Source organism: Triturus cristatus, chromosome 10, assembly GCF_964204655.1.
Source record: "Triturus cristatus chromosome 10, aTriCri1.1, whole genome shotgun sequence".
In the NCBI taxonomy this organism is placed as follows: Eukaryota; Metazoa; Chordata; class Amphibia; order Caudata; family Salamandridae; genus Triturus; species Triturus cristatus.
The window spans coordinates 146,746,823-146,774,245 of record NC_140593.1 but is presented as its reverse complement, the minus strand read 5'-3'; the positions used below and the strand labels follow the sequence as shown (position 1 = coordinate 146,774,245).

General features: G+C 43.8%; 1 protein-coding gene across 5 annotated transcripts in view; it reads right to left on the bottom strand.

Annotated features, from left to right (window-relative positions):
- The window catches only part of DNAJC13 (DnaJ heat shock protein family (Hsp40) member C13), a 1,667,846-nt gene that overhangs the window by 955,600 nt on the left and 684,823 nt on the right, over positions 1-27,423 (bottom strand). For all 5 annotated transcript variants that reach the window (XR_014970022.1, XM_085630673.1, XM_085630671.1 and 2 more), the window contains 2 exons: positions 24,300-24,404; positions 3,236-3,438 (listed from right to left, as the gene is read on the bottom strand). Coding sequence is in view for 4 of the 5 variants with exons in the window: in XM_085630673.1 (XP_085486799.1) it covers positions 3,236-3,438; positions 24,300-24,404 (308 nt within the window). In the remaining variant the exon portion in view is untranslated. The remainder of the gene's footprint in view (positions 1-3,235; positions 3,439-24,299; positions 24,405-27,423) is intronic.

Here is a 27,423-nt window from a genome sequence, read left to right as displayed (position 1 = left end):
CTGACTTTATGTTGTTCATTTGTTATGATGGCTTCTCAATTGAGGCATTCTTTTAAAATAAATGATTTGTGATAATATTCTCCCTTTTTTCACATGTCTTGTGACAACAGTAGCAATTCCCCTACATACAGTTTTTGTCATACCCCTCAGGATTTGTTGCTCCAAACCCCATTGTAGGAAAGTAGGATCTGCTTTCATTGAATAACTGCACTTATGCTTGGTGTCAGTCTGCTTTAGACCTAGTCTGACTGGGATCCTTTTAATCAGGACCCCAGTCACTGTTCTTTCTCCCTAAATTGACCGTGGTAAGTACTTGTTTGGATCAACAATTAGCTACAGGTGTACCCTTGTAAGTCCCTAGTATATGGTACTTAGGTACACCAGGGATTTCCCATGGGCTGCAGCATGTATTTTGCCACCCATGAGAAACCACTCAAACTGTGACTACAGGCCTGCCATTGCAGCCTGTGTGTTGGCGTGTTCACCTCACAACAGACATACGTTTCCTTATATCCGAGGTCACTGCACTTAAAATCTATAAGTCACCCCTATGGCAGGCCTTTCAGTCCTGAGGGCAGGGTGCTTGGCTAGAAGTGTGAGGATGCCCCTGCAGGAGGAGAACCCCCCCAACAAACCCCGGAGTCGATTCTCCAGGCTCTGTACATGTGGTCAGCCATTTTAAAACATATGTTGGGCATCAGTCAATATGAGCTGTCTAACTATATAGTGGCTGCACCGGAACAGGTCATGTTTGGCATTAAACATGTTGGAATCATACTCCAATGCTGAATCCATTGTTGGAAGTATGATCCCATGTACTGGGGGGCTCCCTTGGGGTACCCTTCTGTACTCGTGGTAACAGCCTTTCAGGTTCTGACAGCAAGCTAGTGCTGCTGCCGACCACAGACATGATTTGTCCCTCCTGCTGCTGAGCTGAGCTCTAGCAGGAGAAGGTAGAACAATAGGTTTCCTGTCAAAGGGAAGTGTGACCCCCTCCCAGACAGGACTTAGTGTATTGAGCTGGAGTGGGGGCGCTTGCCAGCGCCACCCGACTACTTTGAAGGGCACATTTGGTACCTTCCTTTCAAACTCCAGTTTGAGCCAGTTCAGCGAGCCCTTGGCTCCTGCTCTGGCGCAAAACTGGACAAAGGACATTGGAGTATATTCCCTCTGTCCAGCCCCTCCTGTGGGAGGGAGCCCTTAGGCCGAGGGTAAAGGCTTGCCTGTGGGTGGTTCCTTAGATTCGTCATGGGACAAGACTCAAGCCTGTAACCACGTCACTTTTCGACTGTCTGGACACTTGGACTTCGCCTGGAACCAAGACTGCACCAAGGAAGACTCCTGCTACTCTTGGTCTCACTGTTCTTCAAGCCTTCTGTGTCTGTGCTTCTTCCAGGATCTTCACCAAAGCTGTGGGCATCAAGGACACCCGAAGTAATCTCCCTTGGAGTGAAGGGGCCTGCTCCTGCTGTTGTTGAATCCCTTGGACCTTGCTTGTCCCTAAGTTGCTCCTTTTTTGTTCTCCACACCAGTTGCGGCTACCAAGGCTTCTCCGTGCTTCCACCGGACACTGACTTCCCAGTCACCGACACCCCAAAGTGGGATGGCTTGTGCTCGTTTCCTGGTCTTCATCAGCATCGCATGGTCCTCACAGCTGCAGCAACAAGGTCACCGGCAACTCGTCTGAGCCCTCTGACATCAGTGGGCATTACGCCTGCCTCCAGGTCACTCCTGAGTGGTATAGACCCTGTCCCATCTGCTTGCAGGTTCTTCACTTTCCAGAATCCACCCTTGGATTCCACTGGACTTTTTCACCTTCTTCTCCAGAGGCATCTTTCTCCAGGTCTTCCATTGTCGTCTACAGAGGTTTGCGACATCTCTCCACGCCTATTCAGCTGGATTCCCTGGTATCTGCGGTATCCACGGGTGGGGTGGCTCTCCAATCTTCTGTCCTCCAAGTGAATTCTTCGGGGTCCTCTGGGAAGGATGCTTCTGCAAAACTGCATCTTCTCCCTTGACTTCCACTGGGCATGTAGCTGTGTTCCCACTCTGCACACAGCCTCCCCAGAGTTTTCTGGTGCAAGTCCAGTCCTCCTTTGCAGATCGCATTCCACTTTCTTAATATATGGTTTTGTCTACCTTATTGCAATTGAAGTGTTTTTGTGTTAATATCTCCAGGTAGGAGATATATCAATGTGGTAGTGAGTGTTGTGTAATAAATATAAGTATTTTTTTATATAAACACTGTGTGGTTCTTTTTCGATTAACATACACTACATGATTCGACTGGTAAAACAAGCTGCTTAACACTCCTTCAAGATAAGCCTGAAGGCTGCTTTACACAGCTACAACTTTGAGAGCTTCTATGGTTATCAAAGACCACTAAAATCACCATAAGGGTTGCCTGGATTAGTGCAAGGTGCATCATTTAAGTAAGTGTGCACCATATACTAAGCCAGCTTCCTATATTTATCAGCTGAGCGCCACACCTTATGTAACTACCCCTAATAACACCACATTTCTAGCTGCACTATTCCATTCCAGTTCTAAGTCTTCTTCGACACCTTGTTCAGAATCTTGGTGGCCCAGGCCCTTCTCTACATGTTTTGTCGTGAGACCATGTCATTGACCATTTTATGACCAGAGTCTTTCCTTAAGTGCTTTAATATTCTGATCAAACCAAACCTCTCTCATTGGGCAGAAGACCGCTGTTTTTAACCAATTCAAACCGCCTTGTGTTTCACTGTGGAAGGCAGCTGGGTCTATTATTGTCCTTAGTTTTTATTGTCTATTTTCTTCCATAATGGAGCTTCCCACTCAAGGCTACCAGTCTTGCATTGCTGCCACTGTTCTTGCTGTTGGCAGTGAGGTAAATGAATAGCCCTCTTCTGAAAAAAAGATCATTTGTAATGCTAGTGGCACAGTGGCAGATTGGAATGCCCTGATGATTGCAGCTGCAATGTTATCATATAATAATGTAATCTCTATTCTGAAAATAAATATGCAGGATACAACAGTGACACTATCTTAACTAAAACAAAAACACACAAAAGAATACGAGCTATTAACCCACCCATTTATTTACATATAATCCACTGAAGTGCAACTGGTCAAAAGTTAAATTATTGAATTTCAACTTTACGAATTCAATTAATGGGAGTCAGAACTTCCATCAATAACATTTTTACATTTTTCAAAAAGTATTGAGAAGGGAGGCAAACACACTTTTTTGTACCTGCTTGGAAAGTATGAACACATAGTGATCAGCATGTTCAGAATCAGAGTGGCAAGGTCAGTCTCATTCAGCACAGCCTGTCCACTGGCCACCAAACACCATTTCAGCTGGGGAATAGCTTGTAATGGTCGCCAGCCATCCATACCCTGTGCCCAGCAGCGGGTCTTTGGAGTGATTGTTCCTTCTGACCAGAATTCTTGCATCTAAATCAAAATATTACAACAGACAACAAACATACTTTCAGTGGATAATGGAAAACAGATAGCTGTGCGAAACGTTAGAGAAGTGCATAGAATTATGAAATAAGAGTATTAAAATGTACAAATACCCTTGACAGATATATCTGAGTGATATAAATAATTGATACAAAGTTCTTGTCCAAATTACAGACCAGATGAAAGTTTGAGTCCAGCTTTGAGCTCCTCAGGGCTGTTTTTGCACACTTTGTTTAAGCTGCTTAACTTTGGATGAACCAACTACCATGAAGTTATCAGTGCACAGATCAAATTCTAAATTACTACCACAGTGCAGTGAAATTGACAGGAGAAGAAAAAACGCTGCTTACTGTCTCACACATACATGAGGACTTTACAAAGTGTAATCAACAAATCACCATTTCAAAGTGATTTATGACTTATTGTACAAATTGTAACCCTTGGTTTAGGTAAAATATCTTTTTAAACAAAAACATATCACAAAAGTAAATAGCATGATCCATACATTCAGATGTTGACAGTGTAATATGCTATTTACTGCCATTGTTGAGAGAGGGGAGGGGCATCTTGCCCCTCTTAAAGCTTCACCCTCTGATGAAGCATGGCCCTTGTCCAAATTTGACAATTGTAATAGATAGAATACTACACTGTGCACCTCACAGCTAAGCGTGCAACTCGGCCCAATGTTACCATCCAGGAGATATAGTGATGTGATATAATCCCCGAGGCTGAAGCTTCTGTTATTTTTGTGAATGACACCAGAATAACAAGAATGTTATACAAGACAATAATACATGTGTTATTAGTTAGGTATTTTTATACAACATGTTTATTTTTGGGTAATAAGATTGAAAAAGTTTTATTCTCCCAAACGGGAAATAAATGTATATGGAACACAGTATGTGAAATACATACTGAACCATACAGTTGCCAGCAGTAAACACGCATTGGCATAGCCAATAGGTCTCGCCTTTGGGACCAGTGTTTAGCCATGCAACAGTTGCATAACTAAATACTTATAAGGTCCCAAAACCGAGACCTATTGGCTATGCCAAGCGGCCGCGAAAGTGAACGCGATCAAACATCAAAGCGGTCGCGAAAGTTAAAGTAATCGTGGTCAAGCGCGGCGCCCGTGCACATGCACATGCACTGTAGCTACAGGCTGGCCTGGTAGCACTTTTTGGAGCCCACTCAATAAGTCTCGCCAGACCAGCGCATGCGCTGGGTCAGACGAGACCTAAAAATGATAATATAGAAGGGGTCAGGATAGAGGTACCCTGACCCCATGGGACTGATGGAGGGGTCTGGGAGTGACTATGGAGGAACTAATTTTGGAACAGTTTGCAATAATTTGTTAAACAGACAAAGTTTTTAGAAAAACATAAAACGCTCTTACTATGTAAAGTCTGACCTAACGATAACTACACAGTGGCGACCGTCACTGTGTAATGTATGTATGTATATTTTGACAGTATATATAGCAAGATTTCAGCTCCCGCAACCTCCAGCCTGCGAAGGAGGAGACGCAGACCCCGCAGTCTTTCAGGCAAGATGTTTTATTTTGTTGAAATCAACAACCCACACACGACGCGTTTCGGGCTTCAAGAGCCCTTGATCACATGCGGATTACAGATCGCCATTGCATTTTTAAGTGTTTGCTTGGTATCCACCCAACTCCACCACTCCGTGTCACATGATTATTACCATAGAAGAAAGACTCGCATAAAAAGCTGTTGCTCTAAAGTGCTATATATTGTGCAATTGTTATTGCTGGGTATTGTTAAAAACCAGTCAAGATCACATATCTACATATACATTGTTATAAAAATACATGATATTGCACTGCTAATATTTAAATATATTATCATTGTGCAAAACGATATTATTATGGGATAATCCCCATAGCTGAAATGCATGTACCGCAACAGCAATTAGACTTTGTTTTCTTCGGTAAATAAGTATTATATAAAAAAAAAAAGACGTCATAGCAAGAAAACAACGAAAGTTTACACGAGACGAAAGAGACTATACGTCAGGACGAATACTAACTTTCGCTAAGAAATTTGACAAAATAAGAACAGACTTTGCAAAAGATCAAACACTGAGTCTCCTTGAGTCAACCAAAGAAGGATCTACGACAGACCTCAGCTCAGACCTAGAATCCTCTGACAGTATCGCCTCAATCAGTACCGACAAACAGGTTTTTTCCAAGGAGTTACGCCTTCTCCAAAAAGCAAAGGAACAATCCAACCGTGGGAGACCGAAAATAAAAAAGCAAGAAAACGCAGGCAAAACTACAAGAGAAACATCAGACGCAGGAAACTCAAGGACAACTGGAATGGGAACAAGAGGCCAGAAGACATCAATACTATAATGGAGGACAATACACCAAAAATTACGGTAATTAATTTGACAAAAAAAGTACTTAACAAAGATGAAATCAATGTATTAGAATTAGGCTTATCCTTTTGTCCAGAGATGCGTTTTGATTATGCACAGGCACGAGTTGACTTATATAAATTTGAAAGAAAGTTGAAACTATGTAAAATGCATGCAAACAAAAAGACCGAGTTAACACCAAGATTATTAACTACTGATAATAGGGGCTTATCGATTGGTGATATACCCACATTACATACCATAACCACTCTTGGAGAATCAGAGTCTTCGATAGGAGTTGATGAAATGTTTGACCCCCTCGATTGTTCCCAGATGTCCCAGATCATTACTACTCTCGACTTAGACACCAAAGAGACCACCAGTACAGCATTTAAAGTCAAATCCAAGTATATTCCAACTCTGGCCAAAGATAACATTGATATCTTTAGTGACCTAGTGGCACGAGATTTCCTTGATCTTCTCGAAAAGAAAAATACACAGAGCAATAATCTGACCAAAAACCAATGGGGGGTGGTCAACAGTTTACAAAAAGACCAGGAAATAGTGATCAAACCCTCCGACAAGGGAGGTAATGTCATTATGACAAGAGCGATGTACACAAAGGAGGCATTACGCCAACTGAACAACCCCACATGTTATTGTAAAGTAGATAGGAAATACACTAGTGACCTAAAAAGAACTTATCATGACAAACTCCAAGCCTGGCATGATAAAGACCTACTCTCATGGGATGAGAAACAATTCCTCACGAATAATACTCCCACAATCCCGACACTTTACCTTCTTCCGAAGGTACATAAAGACATGATCGAACCCCCAGGGAGACCTATTGTCTCATCGAAAAATAGCCTGCTTGAAAATACTAGCACATATGTGGATCACTTTCTTTTTCCCTTTGTCAAAGATCTCTCATCCTATCTTAGAGACACCACAGATTTCCTACTAAAAATCAAGGATATTAAACTAGGAACAAACCATTGGATGGTTTGTCTGGACGTGGAGGCATTATACACCAGCATCAGACATGATGATGGTGTAAAAGCCTGCAAATTCTTTCTCAAGAAACGCAGAATAGAACTTTTGGAACACACACTCATGCTTTTGGACATGATCTTTTTTTTTTGTTATTATATTTTTATTGATTTTATTTCAACAATCAGTCAAGCTTGAGCAATGTGAGAAAACAAAGAGTTCGAGAATTTATACAAGGGGTAAGCAACGACAGCAATACAGGAATAAAAAAAAAAAAAAAAAAAATACTTTAGATCCAGTTAGTGATTGGATACCAAATTTTTAAGCCTTGCATTTTTTTCCTTATCCCCTTGAGTCTATACATAGCTATTTCAATATGATAAATATGCAGTAGTTTACATTGCCTTTGATGAAATGTTGGGGGCTCATTATCGATTCCAGCAGGAAGTGATGCAGAACCGAAATACAGACATACAGATAAAAAGGAATGCTTCTTCAGCCCTAGATCTTATCCCGGACTGATCAGTTTGAATACCAAAAATTACCAATTCGGGAGATAATTTCACAGCAATACCTAGAGTATAATTAATAAAATATTCAATATCAATAATAAAGCGAGAGAGTTTGACACATCTAAAAAACATATGAATAGAATCCGCATCCTCCTCCGCACAGCGATTACATCTTGAATCTCCCCCAACCTTCCAATTTTGCTATCTTAACAGGAGAGTAATAAAGATCAAAAATAGACATGAAGTGTTGACTTTGAAGGGATCCATTAAAGAGTACTTTCATAGATATTTCAATTGATCTTCCCATATCAATATTTAGTAAATCTAACTTCCTTTGCCATCTGTTCTCAACTAAGGATAAATCATCCTCAATTAAGTTATTTGTCAATTGATAGACTGAACCAATTTTCCTTGTTTTCCTAATGGCCTCCAGTATCTTATTAGCGTTCATACAAGAATGAGCGAGAAGGCCTTTTGATGCTAGAAAACTCCGAATCTGGAGATATTTAAAGAAATGATGTTGTAATAGGCCAAATTGGTTCTGAAGGACAATAAATGAGGAAAATTGGGAATCTTGGTATAGATCACCGAGAGTCTGTATGCCTAAAAGAGACCAAACTTTTATAATTTGATCATGAAACACAGGTGGTAAAGCAGGGTTATTAAGCAAAGGAGAATAATAGCTAATTGAACCCAAACCAAGATTTCTTTTTTTTAAATTGTCGCCAGATTGCAGCACATGCTAAGATAATCTTAAATTTGTTTTTTTTATAGTAGCTGGGTTCAATAATTTTAACTAAGCATTGAGGGGACATTTTACCCAGTAAAAGTTCATAGACAGATGGATGGAGGGGATTTTCAGTGATAATATCTGAGAAAATAAGTATGCCCATAGATCTTATAAAGATGAGCCAATAATACAGCCGGAAGTTGGGGATTCCCCAGCCCCCTTTCAGCCTGGGTAGATAACACCACTTGAGCGCTCGACGAGAGCGACGATACCCCCACAGAAATCTAGAGATCATCCTATCAATTTTTGTAAAATAAAATGCAGGAAACAAAAGGGGTATTGTTCGAAATAAATATAAAAACTTAGGAAAGATTAACATTTTAATTATATTAACTCGACCATAAAGGGAGAAATGTAGATTATTTAATCTCTCCAGAGTTTTATTAGAAGAATTCAAAACAGGTTCGATATTCAATCGTACGATCTCATCAACCCTGGGAGAAATAGTAATCCCGAGATATTGGGCCTGAGCATCAAAGACTAGTTCATTAGGACGATCAGAATCAGAGTGAATTAATTGAGTTTTGGCCACATTTAACTTGTAGCCGGAAAAGAGACCGAATTCTTCCGCAAGAGAAATAATTTTAGGTAAAGCACGTCTAATATCTGTAGTGGTGACGGCTACGTCATCTGCGTATGCAAAAATTTTGAATAAATTAGTATTAATTTGTACTGGTATAATATCTAGGGCGGAAGAAAGATTGCGAAGGTATGGTTCAAGGTATAAGGCAAACAAGAGGGGCGAACAAGGACAACCTTGTCTGGTCCCCCTAGTTATTATAAAACCCCTAGAAAGAGAATTAGTAATTCTAATAACGGCTTTGGGGTGAGTATATAAAGTTTTAACTGCATTGATAAATGCGATAGGAAAGCCCATCCAAAACATAACAGACCATAAAAACTCCCAGGAGACCCTGTCGAACGCTTTTTCAGCGTCCAACAGGGCCACCGCAACTGGCGATTCAGAAATCTGAGTCCAATCTAATAGGGCTATTATCTTTTTAACATGGTCTGTGGTATCTCTTTTCGATATAAAACCGTGTTGTCTAGGGGAAACAAGAGTCGGCATTAAGGGATTAAGTCTATTGGCGAGAATTTTAGAATAAATCTTACTATCAGTAGAGATGAGGGAAATAGGCCGATACGAACCTAATTCTTCACTATTTTTACCTTTTTTAAAAAAAATTACGATAGTAGCAAGGGACCATGATTCCGGTGAGTTACCTGTAAAAGCCGAACAAAAAATCTTAATCAACTCCAGCTTTAAGATTCCTTTAAATTTGTGATAGAATTCTAATGGAATAGAATCCGGGCCCATGGCTTTTCAAACCGCGAGACCATTAATAGCTAGATCAATCTCTCCCCATGTGATTGGGGTACTGAGACATTCAAAAAAATCTGATGGCATTCTAGTAATATTGATCTGGTCGAGAAAATATTTAATCTCAGGGCCAGGTACTATGTCAGATTGATGATATAACAATTGATAGAATTCATTGAATGCTGCTAATATATCGGCTTTAGAGGTTTTAAACTCGCCATGGAGATCTTGAATTTTGAAAATCTCGTTAGCCGTGGATCTTTGACGTAATCTTTGAGCCAAGACCTTCCCAGTTTGTTCACTAAGTTCCTAGCTTTCAGTCCGATGTTGATTGTGTTGTGCAGCGACCTGGTCAGCTATATAAGCATAAACAGAGCTACGTTTAATCGAGAGATCTTGTTGAGATTCCTCTATTTCTTTGTTCAATTTAATATTCTCCGCGAGCCGTTTCTCTGCATTCAGAACCAAATTGCAGTCACTTTTAAAAATTTATTGCGCTTATTCTTTAATTGAAAGTTGGCATATTTTAAAGTCTCACCCCGTACAACTGATTTAAATGTATCCCGAACTACTGGAATTGAGGCCGTGTCGTTATTTAAATCGAAGAACTCCTGAATGACATTAGACATGAATTTTACATAGTCAGGTTGTGAGAGTAAATTCCGTTGGAATGTCCAGGTTGATTTCTGTGTCTGTCCAGCTGACGGCAGACTGAGCTTTAAACAGAGAGGATTATGATCAGATAGCAATCTGGGCAGAACTTCAATCTTGATTTTATCCAAAAAAAACTGGGATACAAAAAAATAATCGATACGAACAAACTTCATATGTGGGGCAGAAAAAAACGTGAAACCAGGCTCATTTGGGTGGGTCATATACCAAGCATCGAATAGAGCATTATCTAACAATCAAGACCTTAGCGCCCGAAAAGACCGTGGTTTCAAACCGCTATATCTTGAATTTTGTCGAATATTAGAATCAGCGTCAGAGTGGATGTTAAAATCCCCACAAAAAATAATAGAAGTATTGCTAAGCGCTAGCTCCTGATTTAAGTAATTAAATAATTCGGAGTCATCAAGGTTAGGACCATAGATTGAATAAAGTAAGAGCCTACACTGAAAAACAAGAAGTTCTACCATGACCCATCGGCCCCAGTTATCAGCAGAAGTCTTTTTTCTCCCAGGATAAATGTGTCTCCTGGAGACAGAGTATGTCAATCTGTGATAAATATATCATTCCAATCAGCATATCTCTTTTTTTTGAGTCATTGAGACCATTAAAATTAAGAGTACAAATTTTAATTATCTTATGCATTGAAAAAAACAAAGAGAGACATTGTAAAAATTATAGAATTATGGAAATTGTAGTCGGTCACAAATGATTTCCTATGAGATTGAAGACCAAATAGAATACAATGACATTCCAATACTTTACCAGATATTACATTAATAAACAACCAATCTGAATTAGACTCCATAATCAGAAAAAAAAACAATCGAGCATTCTTGCTCAGCTACTTTTGGACATGATCAATATCTGTCTAAAGGAGAATGTTTTTATGTTTTGAGAAATAATTTAAAAACAACTACAAGGCACTTCTATGGGCACCTGCTTCGCTCCCAGCTACGCCAACCTCATGGTGGGCTGGTGGGAGAAGCAGGTGCTCTGGAATGAACAAACTGAACATTGGACTCTATGTGTATCTAAATGGCTCAGATACATTGATGACATCTTTTTTGTATGGGAAGGAACAGAGACTGAACTCAATCTGTTTATTAATTGTCTTAATCAGAATGAGGTCAATCTCAAATTCTCCAGACATTATAGTCAAGAATGTGTAGATTTCCTTGATCTGAAACTCAGTAATGATAACGGCAGAATTAGCACTAATCTTTTCAGGAAAAAAACAGCAGGAAATTCTATCCTGCATGCAGCAAGTGCACATCCACCGACTTTCAGGTGGGGAATCCCTTACAGTGAATTTTTGAGAGCTAAGCGTAATTGCAGTACCAACTTAATGTATGAAAACACGAAGCAGGAAATGAAAATGAGATTAAAGGAAAGAGGGTACCCCAAGAAAGCAATATTGCAGGCTGAAAAAAGAGTGGATAGTCAATCGAGGGATGAAATTCTCAACAAAACCAAACAGACTAACTAACCAGACCACTCCCAAAAAAACAGTGAGATTCATAACCAAATATTGCAGTCAATCCAACCAGATGCGAAGTATCCTCAAAAACAGATGGGATATCCTTAAACAGGACCCAATCTTGAGAAATGAAATAGGGTCCACTCCATCAATAACATTCATGAGAAGCCCATCTCTTAAAGACATGCTAGTACATAGCCATTTAGAAATGAAAGAAACAAGCAGGCTTCAGCAAACAAAGGGTTTCCGAAAATGTGGGAACTGTAAGGCCTGTAAAAACAGTAACAATGTATTAGAAGTCACACTTGAAAGAACAAAAACATTCTGGAAAATTCCGAAACTCATTACATGCAATACTGACTTTGTGGTGTATGCAATAGTATGTCCTTGCCAGTTATGGTATATCGGATCGACTACCTTCCCGATTAAAAAACGTATCCTGGAACACTGGCGAGCAATTACAAATTGCGACCAAACTTACAGCACGGCAAGACACTTCTCGAAGGAACATGGGGCCGACTGGACCAAAGCCAAATATTTTGGATTGGATACAGTCAAACCCAACCCTAGAGGAGGGAACCGCATTGTCTCTTTACGCAAACTTGAATCACGTTTCATCCTCCTTGCAGGCACCAAATTTCCGGATGGCCTGAATCAGGACGAGGAACTTTATTCCCACCTTTAATGAGACATTACTGAATACTGAAATATTAAGACCTTGGTGGGCTACTCACGCCCTGTCCATACCTCTCTCCCCCTGTTTTTAAAAAAAATCTCAAAAACGAAAATGCGCTTCCCTTTTTTCTGATTGTATTTTATCGAATGTACAGGCTTTAGTAAATCACATGTAACCAGTGAGAGTGAAATACAGCTATGTCTTTGAATAATGGTTTTGTTAAACTATGCCATTAATCTAATTTGTCTCTTTGATCTTACACAGGACCACCACTATGAATCCTCCTGTATCTCACATCTGTGATAGAATTACGAGCACCGGAGTCACCTCTACTCCAAGTCCACATTTGGATAGATGCTAAAGGGCACTAGACCCTCCATCACATTGTGTCACGACCCACAGTGGGCGCCGACGAGCACTGCCAGGTTCCAGGAAGAACACCCGTGGTAAACGGGAGTAAGGGGAACTACAGTTCCCAGGGCGCAAGGCGGGCAGACGTACATACGTCAGCGCGCTCGGCGCAATCAAGCACAAAAGGAACATCCGGCGGAACTCAGGTGCCGGTTATTTTGGTTTCCTGGTTCGAGCAAGACAGAGTGCTGCGTACTGGTAGGGGTGCTCCGCACCGACTTACTTTTCCTCGCAGGCTCAAGGACTTGCACTTCTTGAGCATTACAGGTTTGAACTTAATCTGTAGTGATTTCGAACGTAGTCGATCCCGTTGGACGCCGATCTCGGCATTGCGGGATCGCCGAGGCTTTTGCTTCTACTTCCGAATAGACCGTTGTCGATCCCGTTGGGCGCCTTACGAGGCATTGCGGGGTCGCGAATTCATGGTCTAGAATCCTTGAGACAATCAGAGGTTCGAGTCCGAGAGAAACCAGGCATACATCGGTTTCGTCTTAGGAGGGACTCAGCGAAGGCTCCCAGAGCTAGCAGTACTACTATCAGAACATTGTGGTAGTAAAACCCGCTGCGATACTGTTGGGGGTCATACTTTGTTGCTTGCTAGTACTGCACAAGACGTATTGGAGCAGTGCTATAGGGGTGTGTTGAACCCCACTCAGGGGTGCAGGACTTACCCGGGGCGCCAGTCACATCTGCACGTCATTTGTTTATTTGTACTCCATACAGGGGCGGTGAGGTGACTTCTGGCATACGTCCTCCCCCCCCCCCTGTACAGTCCGTACACCTAGGAATGGTGGTAGGTACTGAAAACCTAGGGAGATACGTGAGTGGGGGAGTAGATTGAGAGGGTGACCCCTATGCTAATCCCTGCCTTTTCTGTAGGACTCCCAAACAGCAGCTTCAAGGGGATCCACGTCTCCCAAGCCGTTATTTCCTTTACAGATACTGCAGGGTAGCTGGGGATAGCAATGTGCCCAGGGTTCTAGGGCTGTTCTAACCATAGCATACTGTTTATTTCTCTTTCAGGTCTCCCTCCCCGCAGTTCCCATCCTTTCCTTCCCTCGCCTGATCGCCCTTCTGTGTCTGTCATATTTATATCAGACCAAGGGGCTATCTGGAGGTGGACCCCTTACAGCATCGTGCGACCCCGAGGACTATTGGACGGTGACACATTGTTCGTCTCAATTTGTGAGAAAAATCTCCCTTAATATTATTTAGAAACCATACTAAATTCGTCACATAGTCTACCAATAGGCACTAGTCCTCCATGGCTTGTGAACAAATGCAACACTACACTCTTGCACAATTTACCAACTGGTTACTGTCATGATCCAACAATGAAAACAATTGTATTGCCAGAACATTTTCTGTACGTTTCTGAATTTCATTTTGCAAATTGCATTTATATGATTTATTGCATTATGTATAAACAAACTACCAATTGTTTATTTCTTCTATGTCTATGTAATTGAAAGAAAAAAAAGTGCACTTACTCTTTTTAACTGGTGCAAATGGAGACTATGGTCATGTGACCAAGACCACGGACGTGGTCGAAACGCGTCGCCCTCTTCTGCCTTTTGAGGAATAAAGCTGCCTTAATGATCGAGTGGGCTCGTGTGGATTCTTTCCTTGACCAGGAATCGACTGTTTTGAAATATATATATATATATACATTATCCATAGGGAAAGCGTTTTTTGTTTTGCTAATTCCTTTGGCGCCACTTTACTTATCTGTACAGAATTTTCACAAAACTTCCAATTTTGGTTCAGCTGCTGTGTTGAAAGTTTCAGGGTGATCCATCAAGAGGGGGCCGAGAAAAAAGAGGAGGTCGCAAAACATGTTTTCCCTTATGTCTATGGGAATTGTTCATTTTTTTAACATGACTACAGCACAAACCGCTGAACGGAATTACATCAAATTTTGGCGTAAAGCTAGATGTTGGTCCAAAAGGCATGCTTTTTTCATTTGGTGTAAATCCGTTCAGTAGTTTTTGAGATATTTGGGTTAAAAAAATATAGCTATCTAGGGATGCGCGTCCTTGCAGATTCTACTGAAACTTAATTGGCTACTCGACACCCCCCCCCCCCCCCCGATATGCTGGGGGGCTTCCCACAGGGACCCTGCCACGGGTTAGTAGCAGTTTATTTAAAAGATGTGTGGGCTCCCATGCGTCTTTATCAGGAATTCCACAGGTGAGTCAAATCCCAGAGGCAGTTTCCATAATGATGTGAGCGGTGCCATGCGGCGTGCCCTGGAAACCGCCAACTCCCCGGCGCACATATAAGTAAACTGATGGGGGGGGGGGGGGTGCCCGCATCGGTAGGTGGTGTCGGTCAACTCCGCATCCGTCGTCGTGGTCGCCGGGATGACGGTGCGGTTTCTACTTAGACACCGCCCCTGCACGCGGACGTCACACGCCACAAGCGCAGAGCCATGAATGACACTAACCACTGGTGCACCACACCTGGGCCCTGCAAGGGAGTCCCTGTCCCTAGAAATCAGTTCACTGAGCGGGAAGGATGGGTGGGGCGGTAAGGAATCTGTAACTAATATAGGTCTCTTACAGATACATCATTACCGACGGTAAGTAACTTGTTCATCTGAAAGAGACTACTAGTTATAGCTTCAATACCTTAGAATAGATACCCCAGCAATACCAACCCCGGAGGAGGGACTGCGAACCAAGTTCACACAGAAAGTCCTGGAGGACAGAATGGGCAAAGTAGCCATCCCTCCGGACTGGACTATCCAGGCAATAATGTCTAGTAAATGTGTGCATAGAAGCCCACGTAGCCGCCTGGCAGATGTCAATGAGTGGGACGCCACGTGACAAATCAGTAGTTGCTGCTGTAGTTCTACTGGAATGAACTCTCAGCCCCACTGGAGGTTCTTTTTTAGCTAAAGCGCAACAAATCTTTATACAAAGGACGACACTATCTAGAGATGGTACGCTTTTGCACAGCCCGACCTTTCTTGGCACCCACATAGCCAACAAAGAGTTGATTATCCACCCTGAAAACTCTTGTGCGCTCAAGCTAGAACAGCACACGTTTGGGGTCCAGACGGTGGAGTCTCTCCTCTTCCTTGGAAGGATGCAGAGACTGGAAAAAGGTGGGCAGAGTGATAGTCTGTCAGATGTGAAAAGGAGTGGCAACTATAGGCAGGAACAACGGTCTCGTTCGAAGCACCCTTTTGTCCGGATGCACCGAGAAGAAAGGGGGCTTAGAAGAAAGGGCTTGAAGCTCTCTCACTCTGCGAGCAGAGGTGATGGCAACAAGAAACGGAGTCTTTAGCGTGAGAAGCCTAAGAGGACAGTTGTGAATAGGCTCTAAGGGAGCGCACATAAAGTTAGTCATAACACGGTTCAAGTCCCACTGAGGCATTATGAAAGACGATGGAGGAAAAAGATGAATAATGCCTTTAAAAAATCTACTTACAATATGGGACTTGAACAAAGAGGGCTGATCTGGTAACTGAAGAAAAGCAGAAATAGCTGCCAGATAGCCTTTAAGAGTGCCCAGAGCCGAGCCCTGCTGGGCCAAAGAGCGAATGATCAAAAGAACTTCAGAAAGAGTGGCAGAAAGGGGATCCACAGCCTTTGCTGTGCACCATGCCACAAACTTGTTCCATCGACAGCAGGCGTTATTCCGTCTTGGTGAAGGGATGCCTGGCTGCCAAGATGACATTACAAACTTCAGGTGGAAGGTCAAAAGCTGTCAACTGTTGCCGCTCAATCTCCACTCAAGGAGGCTGAATAGGTTTGGTGGAGAACGGTCCCCTGCTGCTGCGACAGAAGATCCTCCTGAAGGGGCAGTCTGATCGGAGGATCAATGGTCATGCTCAGGAGTTCGGGGTACAAGACACTTTGTGCCCAGTCTGGGGCGACAAGAATGATTTGGGTCCGATCGCGCTTGAGCTTCTTCCGCACTCAGGGCAGGAGTGTTACAAGCAGAAAGGGATAAAGGAGGCCAAGCGAGAGGCGCCTTAGACACTTCAATGCGCAGAACTGCTGACATTTCGCGTTCTCTTCGGTGAACAGATCTAACCAAGGCTCTCCCCACTGCTGAAAGAGACCTTGCACCACCTCTGAGTGAAGACGGCATTTGTGATCCACCAGGCACCGAAGGCTGAGTTTGTCCGCTCTGGCGTTCAGAGAACCTGCCAGGTGTTGAACCACCAGGGTCATGCCCTGATGTTTCAGCCATGTCCAAAGGTGAAGAGCCGTCCACGACTCCATCCCGCCCTGTTTGTTGCAGCAGCACATGGCGGTGGTGTTGTCTGTGAACACCTGCACTGCCTTCCCCTCGAGGGAGGGAAGGAATGCCTTCGGTGCCAAGCGACTCACCCGGTTGATATGGAGCCCGGGCTCCGCCGGATACAAGACTCCTCTGATATCCGCCTCTCCCAGGTGGCTGCCCCATCCCAGGAGTGATCCATCGGTCACCACCGTGAGGTCTAGTTGGGGAAGGGAGAGGGATCTGCCTCTGACCCAATCCTCATCCGTTGACCACCACTGTAGTAGCTGCGTAGTTCCCTCCGAGATCTGGATGCAGTCGTAAAGATTCCCATGATGCTGCGCCCACTGGAACTTCAGGTCCCACTGCAGAGCCCGCATATGCCACCTGGCATGATCCACCAGCAGTCATTCTCACCGAAATATGGGATAGAGGCTGAAACATTGAGAGGCTGAAAGATCGGCATCATAGCCCGAATATCCTAGACTCGCTGCTCAGGAGGATAGGCCAAAAACTGCACTGTGTCCAGAACAGCTTCGATGAAAGAGAGCGCCTGAGAGAGATTCAGGTGTAACTTCGGCATGTTTAAAGTGAACCCCAGCGAGTGCGGGAGGTCTGCCTTAGTCTGGAGGTTGGAGAACACAGCCTGGGGAAAGCCCGCCTTCAACAGCCAGTCGCCGAGATAGGGGAAGACTGGAACCCCTAATCTGCGCAGATGAGTTGTGACCACCGCCATCACTTTCGTGAACACCCGAGGGGCACTGGAAAGGCCAAAGGGGAGCATGGTGAGCTGAAAATGCTCGTGGACTACCGTGAACCGCATGTAGCGTCTGTGGGCTGGCAGGACAGGAATAGGGAAATAGGCGTCCTGCAAGTCCAACGCCATCATCCAGTAACCAAGGTCGAGGGCAAACAGGACCTAAGCCAACGTGAGCTTTTTGAACTTCTTCCGGAAGAAACGGTTGAGGACCCTGAGTTCTAAAATAGGACGCAGGCCTTTGTCCTTCATGGGCACCAGAAAGTAATGGAAATAGCAACCACAACCTGCTTGTGGCGCAGGGACTCTTTCGATAGCTCCCTTGGCCAAGCAAGCTGAAACTTCCTGGTGGAGAAGCACCAAATGATCCTCCGACATGCGGACGAGAGAAGGTGGCATGGAGGGAGAGGTAGTCTCGAAGGGGAGGGAGTAGCTCCTTCAGACGATCTGTAAAATCCCACCTGTCTGCCATGATGGATTCTCATTGGGGAAGGTGATGGCGAATCCTGCCAGTCACTGGCCACTGATTGGCCAAAAAGGTCAGACAAGGAGGGTGAATGAATCTTTATTGTTCAATTAATTAAAATTGTTACAATATTCTATCAATGAAACAAAAACTTGTTTAAAATCTAACACAATTAGTTAAGAATGAAAAGTCGTTTAAAAAGATTTAAAATAATAAAAATGACTATTAGGATTATTGTCCTATCTAGCAGTAAGGTGTTGTACGTTGGACTTAAGGAAACGTTTTATCATAGTCTCTCATGCTTGATGACCGACTGAGTACTGTTATAATTCAGTTTTCCAGTTTCACTTTGGCTCGGATTGCGTCTGTGAATTTCCCTAGTCGGGCCTCAATTTGAGGTGCTTTAATAGAGAAGCACAGGTCGGACACTTCCCTGTAACTTTGTTGGCCAAGCAACCTACAGATGGGGAGAACCAAGCGCTGCCGCTCACTGACTAACTTTGGGCAACAGCACAACAGATGGAGCTAAGATTCACGGTGGTAATTGCAGAGTCGGCAAGCCACTGAATTGTCCTGTTGGGCCCAAGTTGGGTTAGAATCCGTGAAGCCAAAGCAAGAAGTCTCATGTAGGTGATTCTTCCCCGAGCCAGGACTGTCAGAGCTTGCTCCAGGTAGGGCTGCGGTTTTCCCATGGTGTATGAGGAGTCCAGCGAGGAAAGATTGAATTGGTAATGCAGGCTTTCCAAGTCCCTTTCAAAAGATATTCTCTTGGCCTGAGTATTCACTGTTTCCCTCTAGGCTGTTAGTGGGATGTCAGGGTTGTGCAGACTTTGGATATTAATGTCCAGTAATCTAGTGCCTGCTGCCTAATGCACCGGCCAAGGGGAGCCCTCCTTTTCGGAGAGCGTTTTAATTTGTCTTTTTAATGATAATTCTGGTGTTCGCTTAGTCCGGATATAGAATTTGATTAAATCACCTGAGCAAATGATGTCCGGACTGGTGAGACCCAGCTCCAGCCTTACTCTTGCTCTCCTGGCCTGTCTAGGGAGAGCTAGGACCTTTTTGTTATTCAGAATTTGATGGTTCGCGAGGAACTTATTGAAGGCACCAGGGAAAACTAAATGGCCATAACTAAGATAGGGCACTAGTTTTACTTTAAGAACATTCAAAATGGGTTCAGCAGTTGGACTGTGAAGTCGCTGGTTAAGGCTTTTTAAAGAAAAGATGATGCCAGCCGCTTTCCTTCCCAGATGTTTCAGATGGGCTGTAGGTTTTGCCCCTTCCGATAGCCAGAAGCCCAAATAGTTGTAGCTCATACTTGTTTTGATTTGCAGGGTCGCCAATGAGTGGTCTTCTTACGAGGGTACTTCCCGAACATAAGTATCCTAGTCTTCTCCTGGTTCACCAGGAGTTTGTTCTGTTGGTTATATCCGTGCAAAGCTTTTAGGGCCTTCTGTAAGCCTGTTCTCGTGTGGTCCATAATTACGATGTCATCCGCATACTGGAGTATTTGAAGCCGCGTTTTTCCCAGTCTAGGGGACAATAGACTTGTCCCCTCCAGCGCTTTCCCCAGGTCTGCTGTGTACAGATTAAAAAGTATAGGGGCAAGTACGCACCCTTGTTTTAAGCCGTTATTAGTTGGTACCTTAGCGGTGACTAATGTTTGAATGATTTTAATGCGGACCCAGGTCCCCTGATATAGGGAAATTATGGCTTTTAGCAGCTGTTGGGGAATTCCCCAAGTATGTAGTTTTTCCCACAGCTTCCCACAATCAACCCTATCAAAAGCTGCACTGTAGTCCACAAAGCAGCAGAAAAGTGGTAACTGAGATGTTCGGGTAGCGCGGTTAGACAGGTGGCCCAATACTAAGATGTTGTCTGTGGTAGAGCTTTGGGCCCTAAATCCTGTTTGAAAAAGGGGAAGAATGTTATTATCTGTTAACCAGGCTTCCAATTCTTTCAAAAGTATTCTGGCATATGCTTTAGCTTCAATGTCTAATAAAGCAATAAGCCGATAATTTTCGGGTTTTGTGCTGTCCCCTTTTTTGTAAATTGGAGAAAGTATTGAGCCTTTCCACGATGGTGGAACACTAGATGTGACAAAGGTGTGCTTAAAAAGTGTTGTTAACTGCTCTGCCCAGAATCCCTGCGAGGCTTAAAACACAGATGCAGGAACTCCATTGGGTCCTGGAGTGCCATCTGACCTCATATTTTTGATCAGGGTAATTACCTCGGCCACTGTGATATTGGAAGTTTTAATGACTTTATCTTTTATTGGAGATTGTTGAGGGGAGTAGGTTTGGGTGATATCCTGTTGGGTTGAGTACAGCCGAGTTGCATATTTAACCCACTCCAAAGCGGCCACTCCATTTTCTTTTGTCTGGCCGATGTTGGTGAATTGCTTAATATATCTCCAAGGTTAGATGTGTCCCCTTTCTTTGAAGAAGGTAAAAATTTTCACCCATTCTCTCTCGATTTTCATGGAGCATATTTCCCAGACTTTCTTCCTATGCGCTGCGCGAAGAGCTTTTATTTCCTGAACTTTGGGGTTTTTGGTGCCTTTCCTTCTTGCCTTCAAGGCCCTTGAAAGACTGAGTTTTGAGTGAATTAGGTCTCTTGATTTAATACTTTGCGGAGGTTCCAGAGAGTGGGTGTTCTGCACTTGGGTGCTTCCAATTTGTACCCCAAGGGCTGATTTTAATTCTACTAAGAGTGCTTCCCAGTGCACCTGGGGCGAGACTGGACTCATGACTATAGAATTTGATTCTTTGTAAGTTACCCACTCCAGGATTTTGGGGACAAGATTGATAGTCCATTTTATTCTCCTAAGGATTTCATAGCGTTCTTCGCCGGTTGAAACCCCTAGTGTTTCCAGTTGTGTTGCAGATTGCCCGCTTAGCTGCAGGGTCAACCTCAGTGGCCTGTGATCACTCTCATCTCTGGTATTCACTTCAAAGTTGTTATAGTATGGTACTAGACGAGGAGGGTTTGGAGGCTGCTGCGGGGAGGGGGGGGCTCGGGAGTGTGGACTGGCCCGCCCGCAGGTTCCCAGACCCGCGTCCCTGGGCCCCGCGGCCACGCAGAAGGTAGGGTAGCTTGCGTGGACCGGTGGCTAGACTGGGCCGGAAGTGGTGGGGTACAAAAGGCAGACTGTGGTGGATATGAGGACGCAGTGAGGCCCAAGGATCTGGCTGATGCTCGAGAATACTTCTCTCTCCAGTCTGGTTCTTCCTGCTGGTCTGCCAAAGGGTCCAGCGACCGCTCCCACTCCTCATAACCACCATCAGGGCGATGGGGAACACCTGGGAGGAACAAGGGAACAAAAGTATCCGCCGGCGTCGGATTCAACACAGGTCCAGGTCCATCTTGGGGATGAGGATGGGGACAGCGTTGGCCGGAGGCACGGCCAGCGTCCAGAGCGTCGTCGCCGAGATCAGCACCGGGGAGGGTCGAGTAAGGTCGACCACCGCCGATCCGGATCCAGGCATGGATCCACAGGGGCCTGCCGGGAACGGAGCTGCCAGCATCAAAGGCCCAGGGCCCCCGACCGACTCCGCAGGGGCCCAAGGCGCACCAGCAGAGTAGGGCTGCCTAAAGATTCGATGGAGGACTTCATAGAAGGTACGAAGTTGGGCAGGAGGCACTCTGGCTCCTCGGAAATGGGGGGAGGCGTCCAAGAGTCAGGCACCAGAGACTGAGCCTTAGAGCGACAACGCTCCGGGTCCCGCGTCAAGTCGGCCAAACGACGGGGAGAAGGCGCAGTGCAACGATGATTCTTCGCCTTCTTTTTGTGCTTTGATTTACACGAGGATAGCAAAAAATTGGACAAGGTGTGGTTGCTCCTCGACCGTTCAAGACCTTCCCCTCTAGCGAGACAAGGAGCGACACGGAGCCGACTGCCAGGCCTCCAGAAGCTTTCGGGGACTGCTCCTGCAAAGACTTCGGATTCATGGCCCGGCAGCAGGAGCACGACTTTGGGTTGAGGTCGCGCTCCAGGCACCAGAGGGCCTCACAAGGTGCGAGTCCGTCACAGACATCAGCCTGCGACAGGCCTCGCAAGGCTTGAAGCTGGTCTGACGATGGGACATCCCTTGTGCACCAGGAGTCGAAAACTCAAAAAAGAATTCGACAAAACATCGAGAAAGTTTAGCAAAACGTAACTAAAGGGGAGGCTCTCTCCGGATCTGCGCTAGGCTGGCGCTGGAAAAAGAAAGAACAGACGTCAGCGCACAGGGGCGGCGTCTAAGTAGAAAACGCAACATCATCCCGGCGCACAGTTCTTTTTCTTCTAACCCCGACTGCCTTTGCTCTACCTTAAAAGGTAAAGAAGAATGTTGGCTACTGCATGCCTTAGTTTACATTAAATTATGTTAGCACTTTAGGAAGAAAAAAAGTGTTGCATTGAACCAACTTTGTCCTTGGAAAATACTAGGCATTGTATGTCTCTCAATAGGCCTGTAATCACTCAGGCTTCAGGCTGTTACTACCAACATACAAACAAATGCAAGAATAAAATAACTTACCTCGCAACTATTCAAAAGTTTGAGCTGATTTGATTTTTATATTTGCAAAGGGCACATATGCCCTAAGACGTCTCAGCGCTGCTTTCTGACTTCGGGATGATAGAGCCACTCTAATGATTAAAAGAGGCAGTTTTTTCCGGAAGGAAGTCTGGGCAGTTCTTCAGTTTCATTTGGAGAGAATTCCACAACTTAGATGTGCCTGCAAGAAGGGTCTACCGCCCCAGGATGCACAGCAGCCCGACTCCTCACTGGGGACTACTGAGGGGTAGAGCCTCTACATTGGGAGGTGATATGCGACTCAGTTGCTGTTGAATTTGCTGAGGAAATATGTAGATAAAACACAATAAGCTCCAGAACCACGTTGGTGAGGTACCAGAAAAAAAGGAACTGACACCAACATGCACATTTTCCCCAGACATAATGGAATGTCATATCTCGGGTGGATGGGGGCACAATTGGAGTCATGCACTGATGGCAAGCTATTGCGAGGAGAAAGTTTCTGGATCCACCCTGGCACATAAATGCCAATGTAAGGAAACGGAGGGAAGCTGTGTCCATCAGAAAGTGGCAGTGGGAGCCAGAGTCATCAACTTATCTGCAATGTGACGGGCTAACAATGGCAATGTAGAAGCAATATGTTTCTCTATCAAGATAAGACACATGGAGCAAGAAGCAGCACTCTCTCTACTCACCTTCAATGACTGGTGTGGGAGGCACAGTGTAAGTTATAGTTGATGCCTCCCACATACAAAATTTCAAATAGGAATGCTGAGGCCACATCTACACCTTGTCTTGCACAAGGTCAGAAGACTGGAAGGGAGTACCTTTCCAATGTCAGAGGGCAGGGTCTACCCCAAAGGACTGCAGTGTCAAATGTCAGTCATGTTGATTAAAATTTTACAAAGCTATGGGCAACTGAAAAAAAGATGCTTCGTACCGACGCACTGTGGCTACCTTTTAGTGCCTGTAGTGTATTATTTTCTCATGTTTAATTTTCTGGATGCCCTCATAAATGTACTGGTGACTATACATATGTATGACTGTACCACTGCCATAAAGATGCCTTCTTAGGATTAAGTTATGCACTCCCTCTGCATCAAATACTAGGTTTCAACACAAATAGAAAGGCAACAAAAACACTGCTAGATGTTCATTTGGTTGAGATGATATGTGCATCTGTGCGTAAGAGACCACTGCAAGTATTTGACCTATGCTTTCTTTTCTTTACTTTAATGAAATGCCACTGGTAAGAACAGATGTGGCATTTAATAGGATTGGTCTCACTGCAAGACACCTGCAAGCCACTTTTTTGATGTTTTACATATTTTTTATTTGGACCAAGCAATATTACAAAATGTACAAAGAAACTATTTAATACACCAGCTCTTGACCATATAGGATTGTCATTGCTTAGCTGGTACATTTAAAAATACAATCTAAATAGGTTCTCTGGAAGGAATGTTCTGGTAGTACTACTAGGCTTATAAGAAGCACTGATACATGTAGTATAGAAATGAGGAAAGCATGAACATATGAAAAATACACAGAACCGGCTGGAATTCCATGTTGCATTTTCTTTTTCAATATTTCTATCACAAAACCGTAGGACACCAAACAAACTGGAGTTTTGCCACAGTACCTCAACAAAGCTGTAAGGCCCACTCCGTTCTTTGTCCACATTGCCAAAATACCACTCTTTTTCACTTTCTCGCTTCATATCCGGTGATGCTTCAATCACATTAGTCTACAACAAAATAATTAGACATGTAACTGGGGAACATTTTACACAAAAATAGAAACCAGCTTTGATCTGGCACTTTCATGGTGAGGGTAATTGTTAAGAATGTCGCTGTTCCATTTCCTCAAAGACAGTAAATTTCATACCACACAGGATTTCACATCTTATGCTAAGTGGATGAGCATTCCCAAGAGTAGCCTAATCACCAGATCACACACAATTTCTGTTTCATTCTTCCCCCATTACACCCAGCCCTTCAATAGGCTCGCCTTGCCTTCTTATTTCATATACCTTTTCAACCGCAGAATTGTGTCACTGTTCAAGTTCACATATGTACCCAGGTGGGAGAGGAAGTGCTTATTTATCTGTGCTAATTCAAGGCAGAAGAGCTATATAGAGGTAATACACACTTAGGAAAAAGTTCGACCAATTTACATTTAATATCAAAGTCGGTAGAGAGGTCGACATTTCAAGAAGCCGATAACAGAATCTTCAAACAACACTAGTCGAAAATAAAGATTATGAAAAAAAAAAAAACATTTTCATCCAACATTAGACAAAAAAGGGCTAAAATGAAGAGTATCCAATTAAATGTGGTAATAAATGCTAGAAAGGTTTTGTAGACAAGTATTCAGAGGTATTTTAGCCACACATCTCAGTGTTCTACATTATGTTTAGTTAATGTATTACCAAAATCCATTACCTTTTTCTATTTAAATATATACATTTTCACAGACTGTAGCATAACCCAAAGGATGCTGACTTGCTTCTCAATATTTGTATGAATGTGTTGCCTGTCACAAATCCATTTTTACTACACACTTTTTGAAGATAGTTTCTCAAACACCTCAGGACAACCCAGAAAACAGGAGACACAATGGAATGTAAAGATATGCATAGAGTTTCCACTCGAAAACAAATGTTTGTTAGTCAGTTCATGGTTCATGAAGGAGGAGGCAACCGTTACTGAAACCCCTAATCTATCTAACCTGACACTTAGCCTTCTGCAAATAGAACAAGGTTGGGTAGTGATGCCAGACACAGTGTGTTGGCTACAGCTGTCTGCACACACAAAAGAGGCAGCAGACATGATTTTGTGATCTATGGCTGATAAAGCGCATTCATTACCTTGCTCAGGCAATAACAAAGCTTGGACAAGAGAGATAAAACACCGGAATAGGGGATGGAGATGGTGCTAAAAAGCAGAACGCTAGATGATTTACTGCGCTGTTGACAGGTCACATGCCCATGTAAACATCATAGCCAGTATGAAGTCAAGCAAATCAAGGGACCCAAATATTGCCTTCAATTATAAAAGCAAAGGCAAATCTACAGGTCTTCAAAGTAACATGAGGCTGGTGCAAGCTTATCCTGTGAGAACTAGAAATACCAATAATATGGTTTCATGCACCACATATCATGTATTCATTTTTTTTGTCTCTGTGAAGGAACACTAGAAACGGTATGCCTGTTTTAACACAAATGGTCAGGTGTTACCTGCGTTTTGCAGACGAATGACAATCTAAAAATAAGATAACTATGACTGCAAGTAAATGGAGTGGTCCTCAAAGCACTCTATATGGAAATATTGTGATTATAATGTGAGTAATGACACTAAGGGACCTATTACGATGTCGGGCGAATGCAAGAACCGACGGACTATAGGTCGGCGATTCCGCACCCCCCATTACGATGCAAATGCGCTACAGTCGGAAACCAGCCGCCGGAGAAGCTCCCATAGAGAAAGGGAAGTTTCTGTGAATCCCTGCACCGACTGGCAGGCTTCTCATGGTACCTGCCACACGGTGCAGTTATTTGCAGCTGCCCCGGGCCCCAACCGGTGGCCGCTGAGGGACGGGGGTCCTAAGTCACTTTCTGACAGAATTTCCATGCCGGAGAGCCCGACATGGGAAGCCTGTCTGAAAACGTCATCAAAACCCAGACGGCGTAAACACCATCCTAAAGGGATTATGAACGTCCTCCACCTGGCCAACGGGCTCCTTGAGCCGGCCGGAAGCCTGCCGGAATGACCGGTAGGTTTAAACTCTGATCGCCTTCTTTGTAATTAGGCGGTCGGACTTTAAACCAAGGATATCCGTCGGAAAGCCTCAGACATATGGTATGAGGCTTTCTGTCCAACAACAGGTCAGAGGCTTTCCGCCCAATATCCTAATTGGCCCCTAAGTTCTCTTTATCAGGCATGTCTGGGGACCGTGAAAAGCTTTCCCTAGCAAAATGTGCTTGTCCAACGTTGCTCACAGATGTTTGTTAGGCAACTGAATGGTCCCTATTTTAATGAACTCGGAAGGACAGAAGAGGAAGTGTACCAACCAGTATGGAAACCTGCAGTCACACAGGTAAACACAGATCACTGTACTGGATGCTTTAGTTGAAGAAACTAGCAGAGTGAACGCAAGCATAACTCTTGAGTCAATGTGTCAATTTGGCTCAAGTTGATAGCAATACAACCCTTTGGGTAATGTAGTGCTATTATTCAACCTGTCGGATGGACAGTGGCGGCACCCTAAAATGTAACAACTATCCTCACTGCTACGTGTTGAGTGAGGAGTCACAGCACTGTTGACCTGAGCAGGCCCACTGACACAACAATATACATCACTATAACACTACAAAGTAAAATATAAGAACAGGTACCAGGTGTTAAAAAAATAAAAAAAACACTAAAGTACGGCAGGGCTTCTAAATGCAGAAGAGGAGAATGGAATGCAAAGACTTCATACTCTCAACACGCATCCAATCCATCATCTCCAGTAGGTAGAGACCACCACCTATCACACAGGGCAAACTTACAGTCTACACCAACACACTTCACAAAATAAAAAAAAGATTCCGTGCCATCACAAGGTGCCCTGCCAAATATGTTACAGCACGCACCTCAAGACACTATTGATATTTCAGTGAATCATGTGAAAATGATTCAGGGGTATGACGTAATTCCGGTAAACTATGTGTATTACAACCAATTCATTTTGTTCAATAACAATCATTAAACATGTAAAACAGT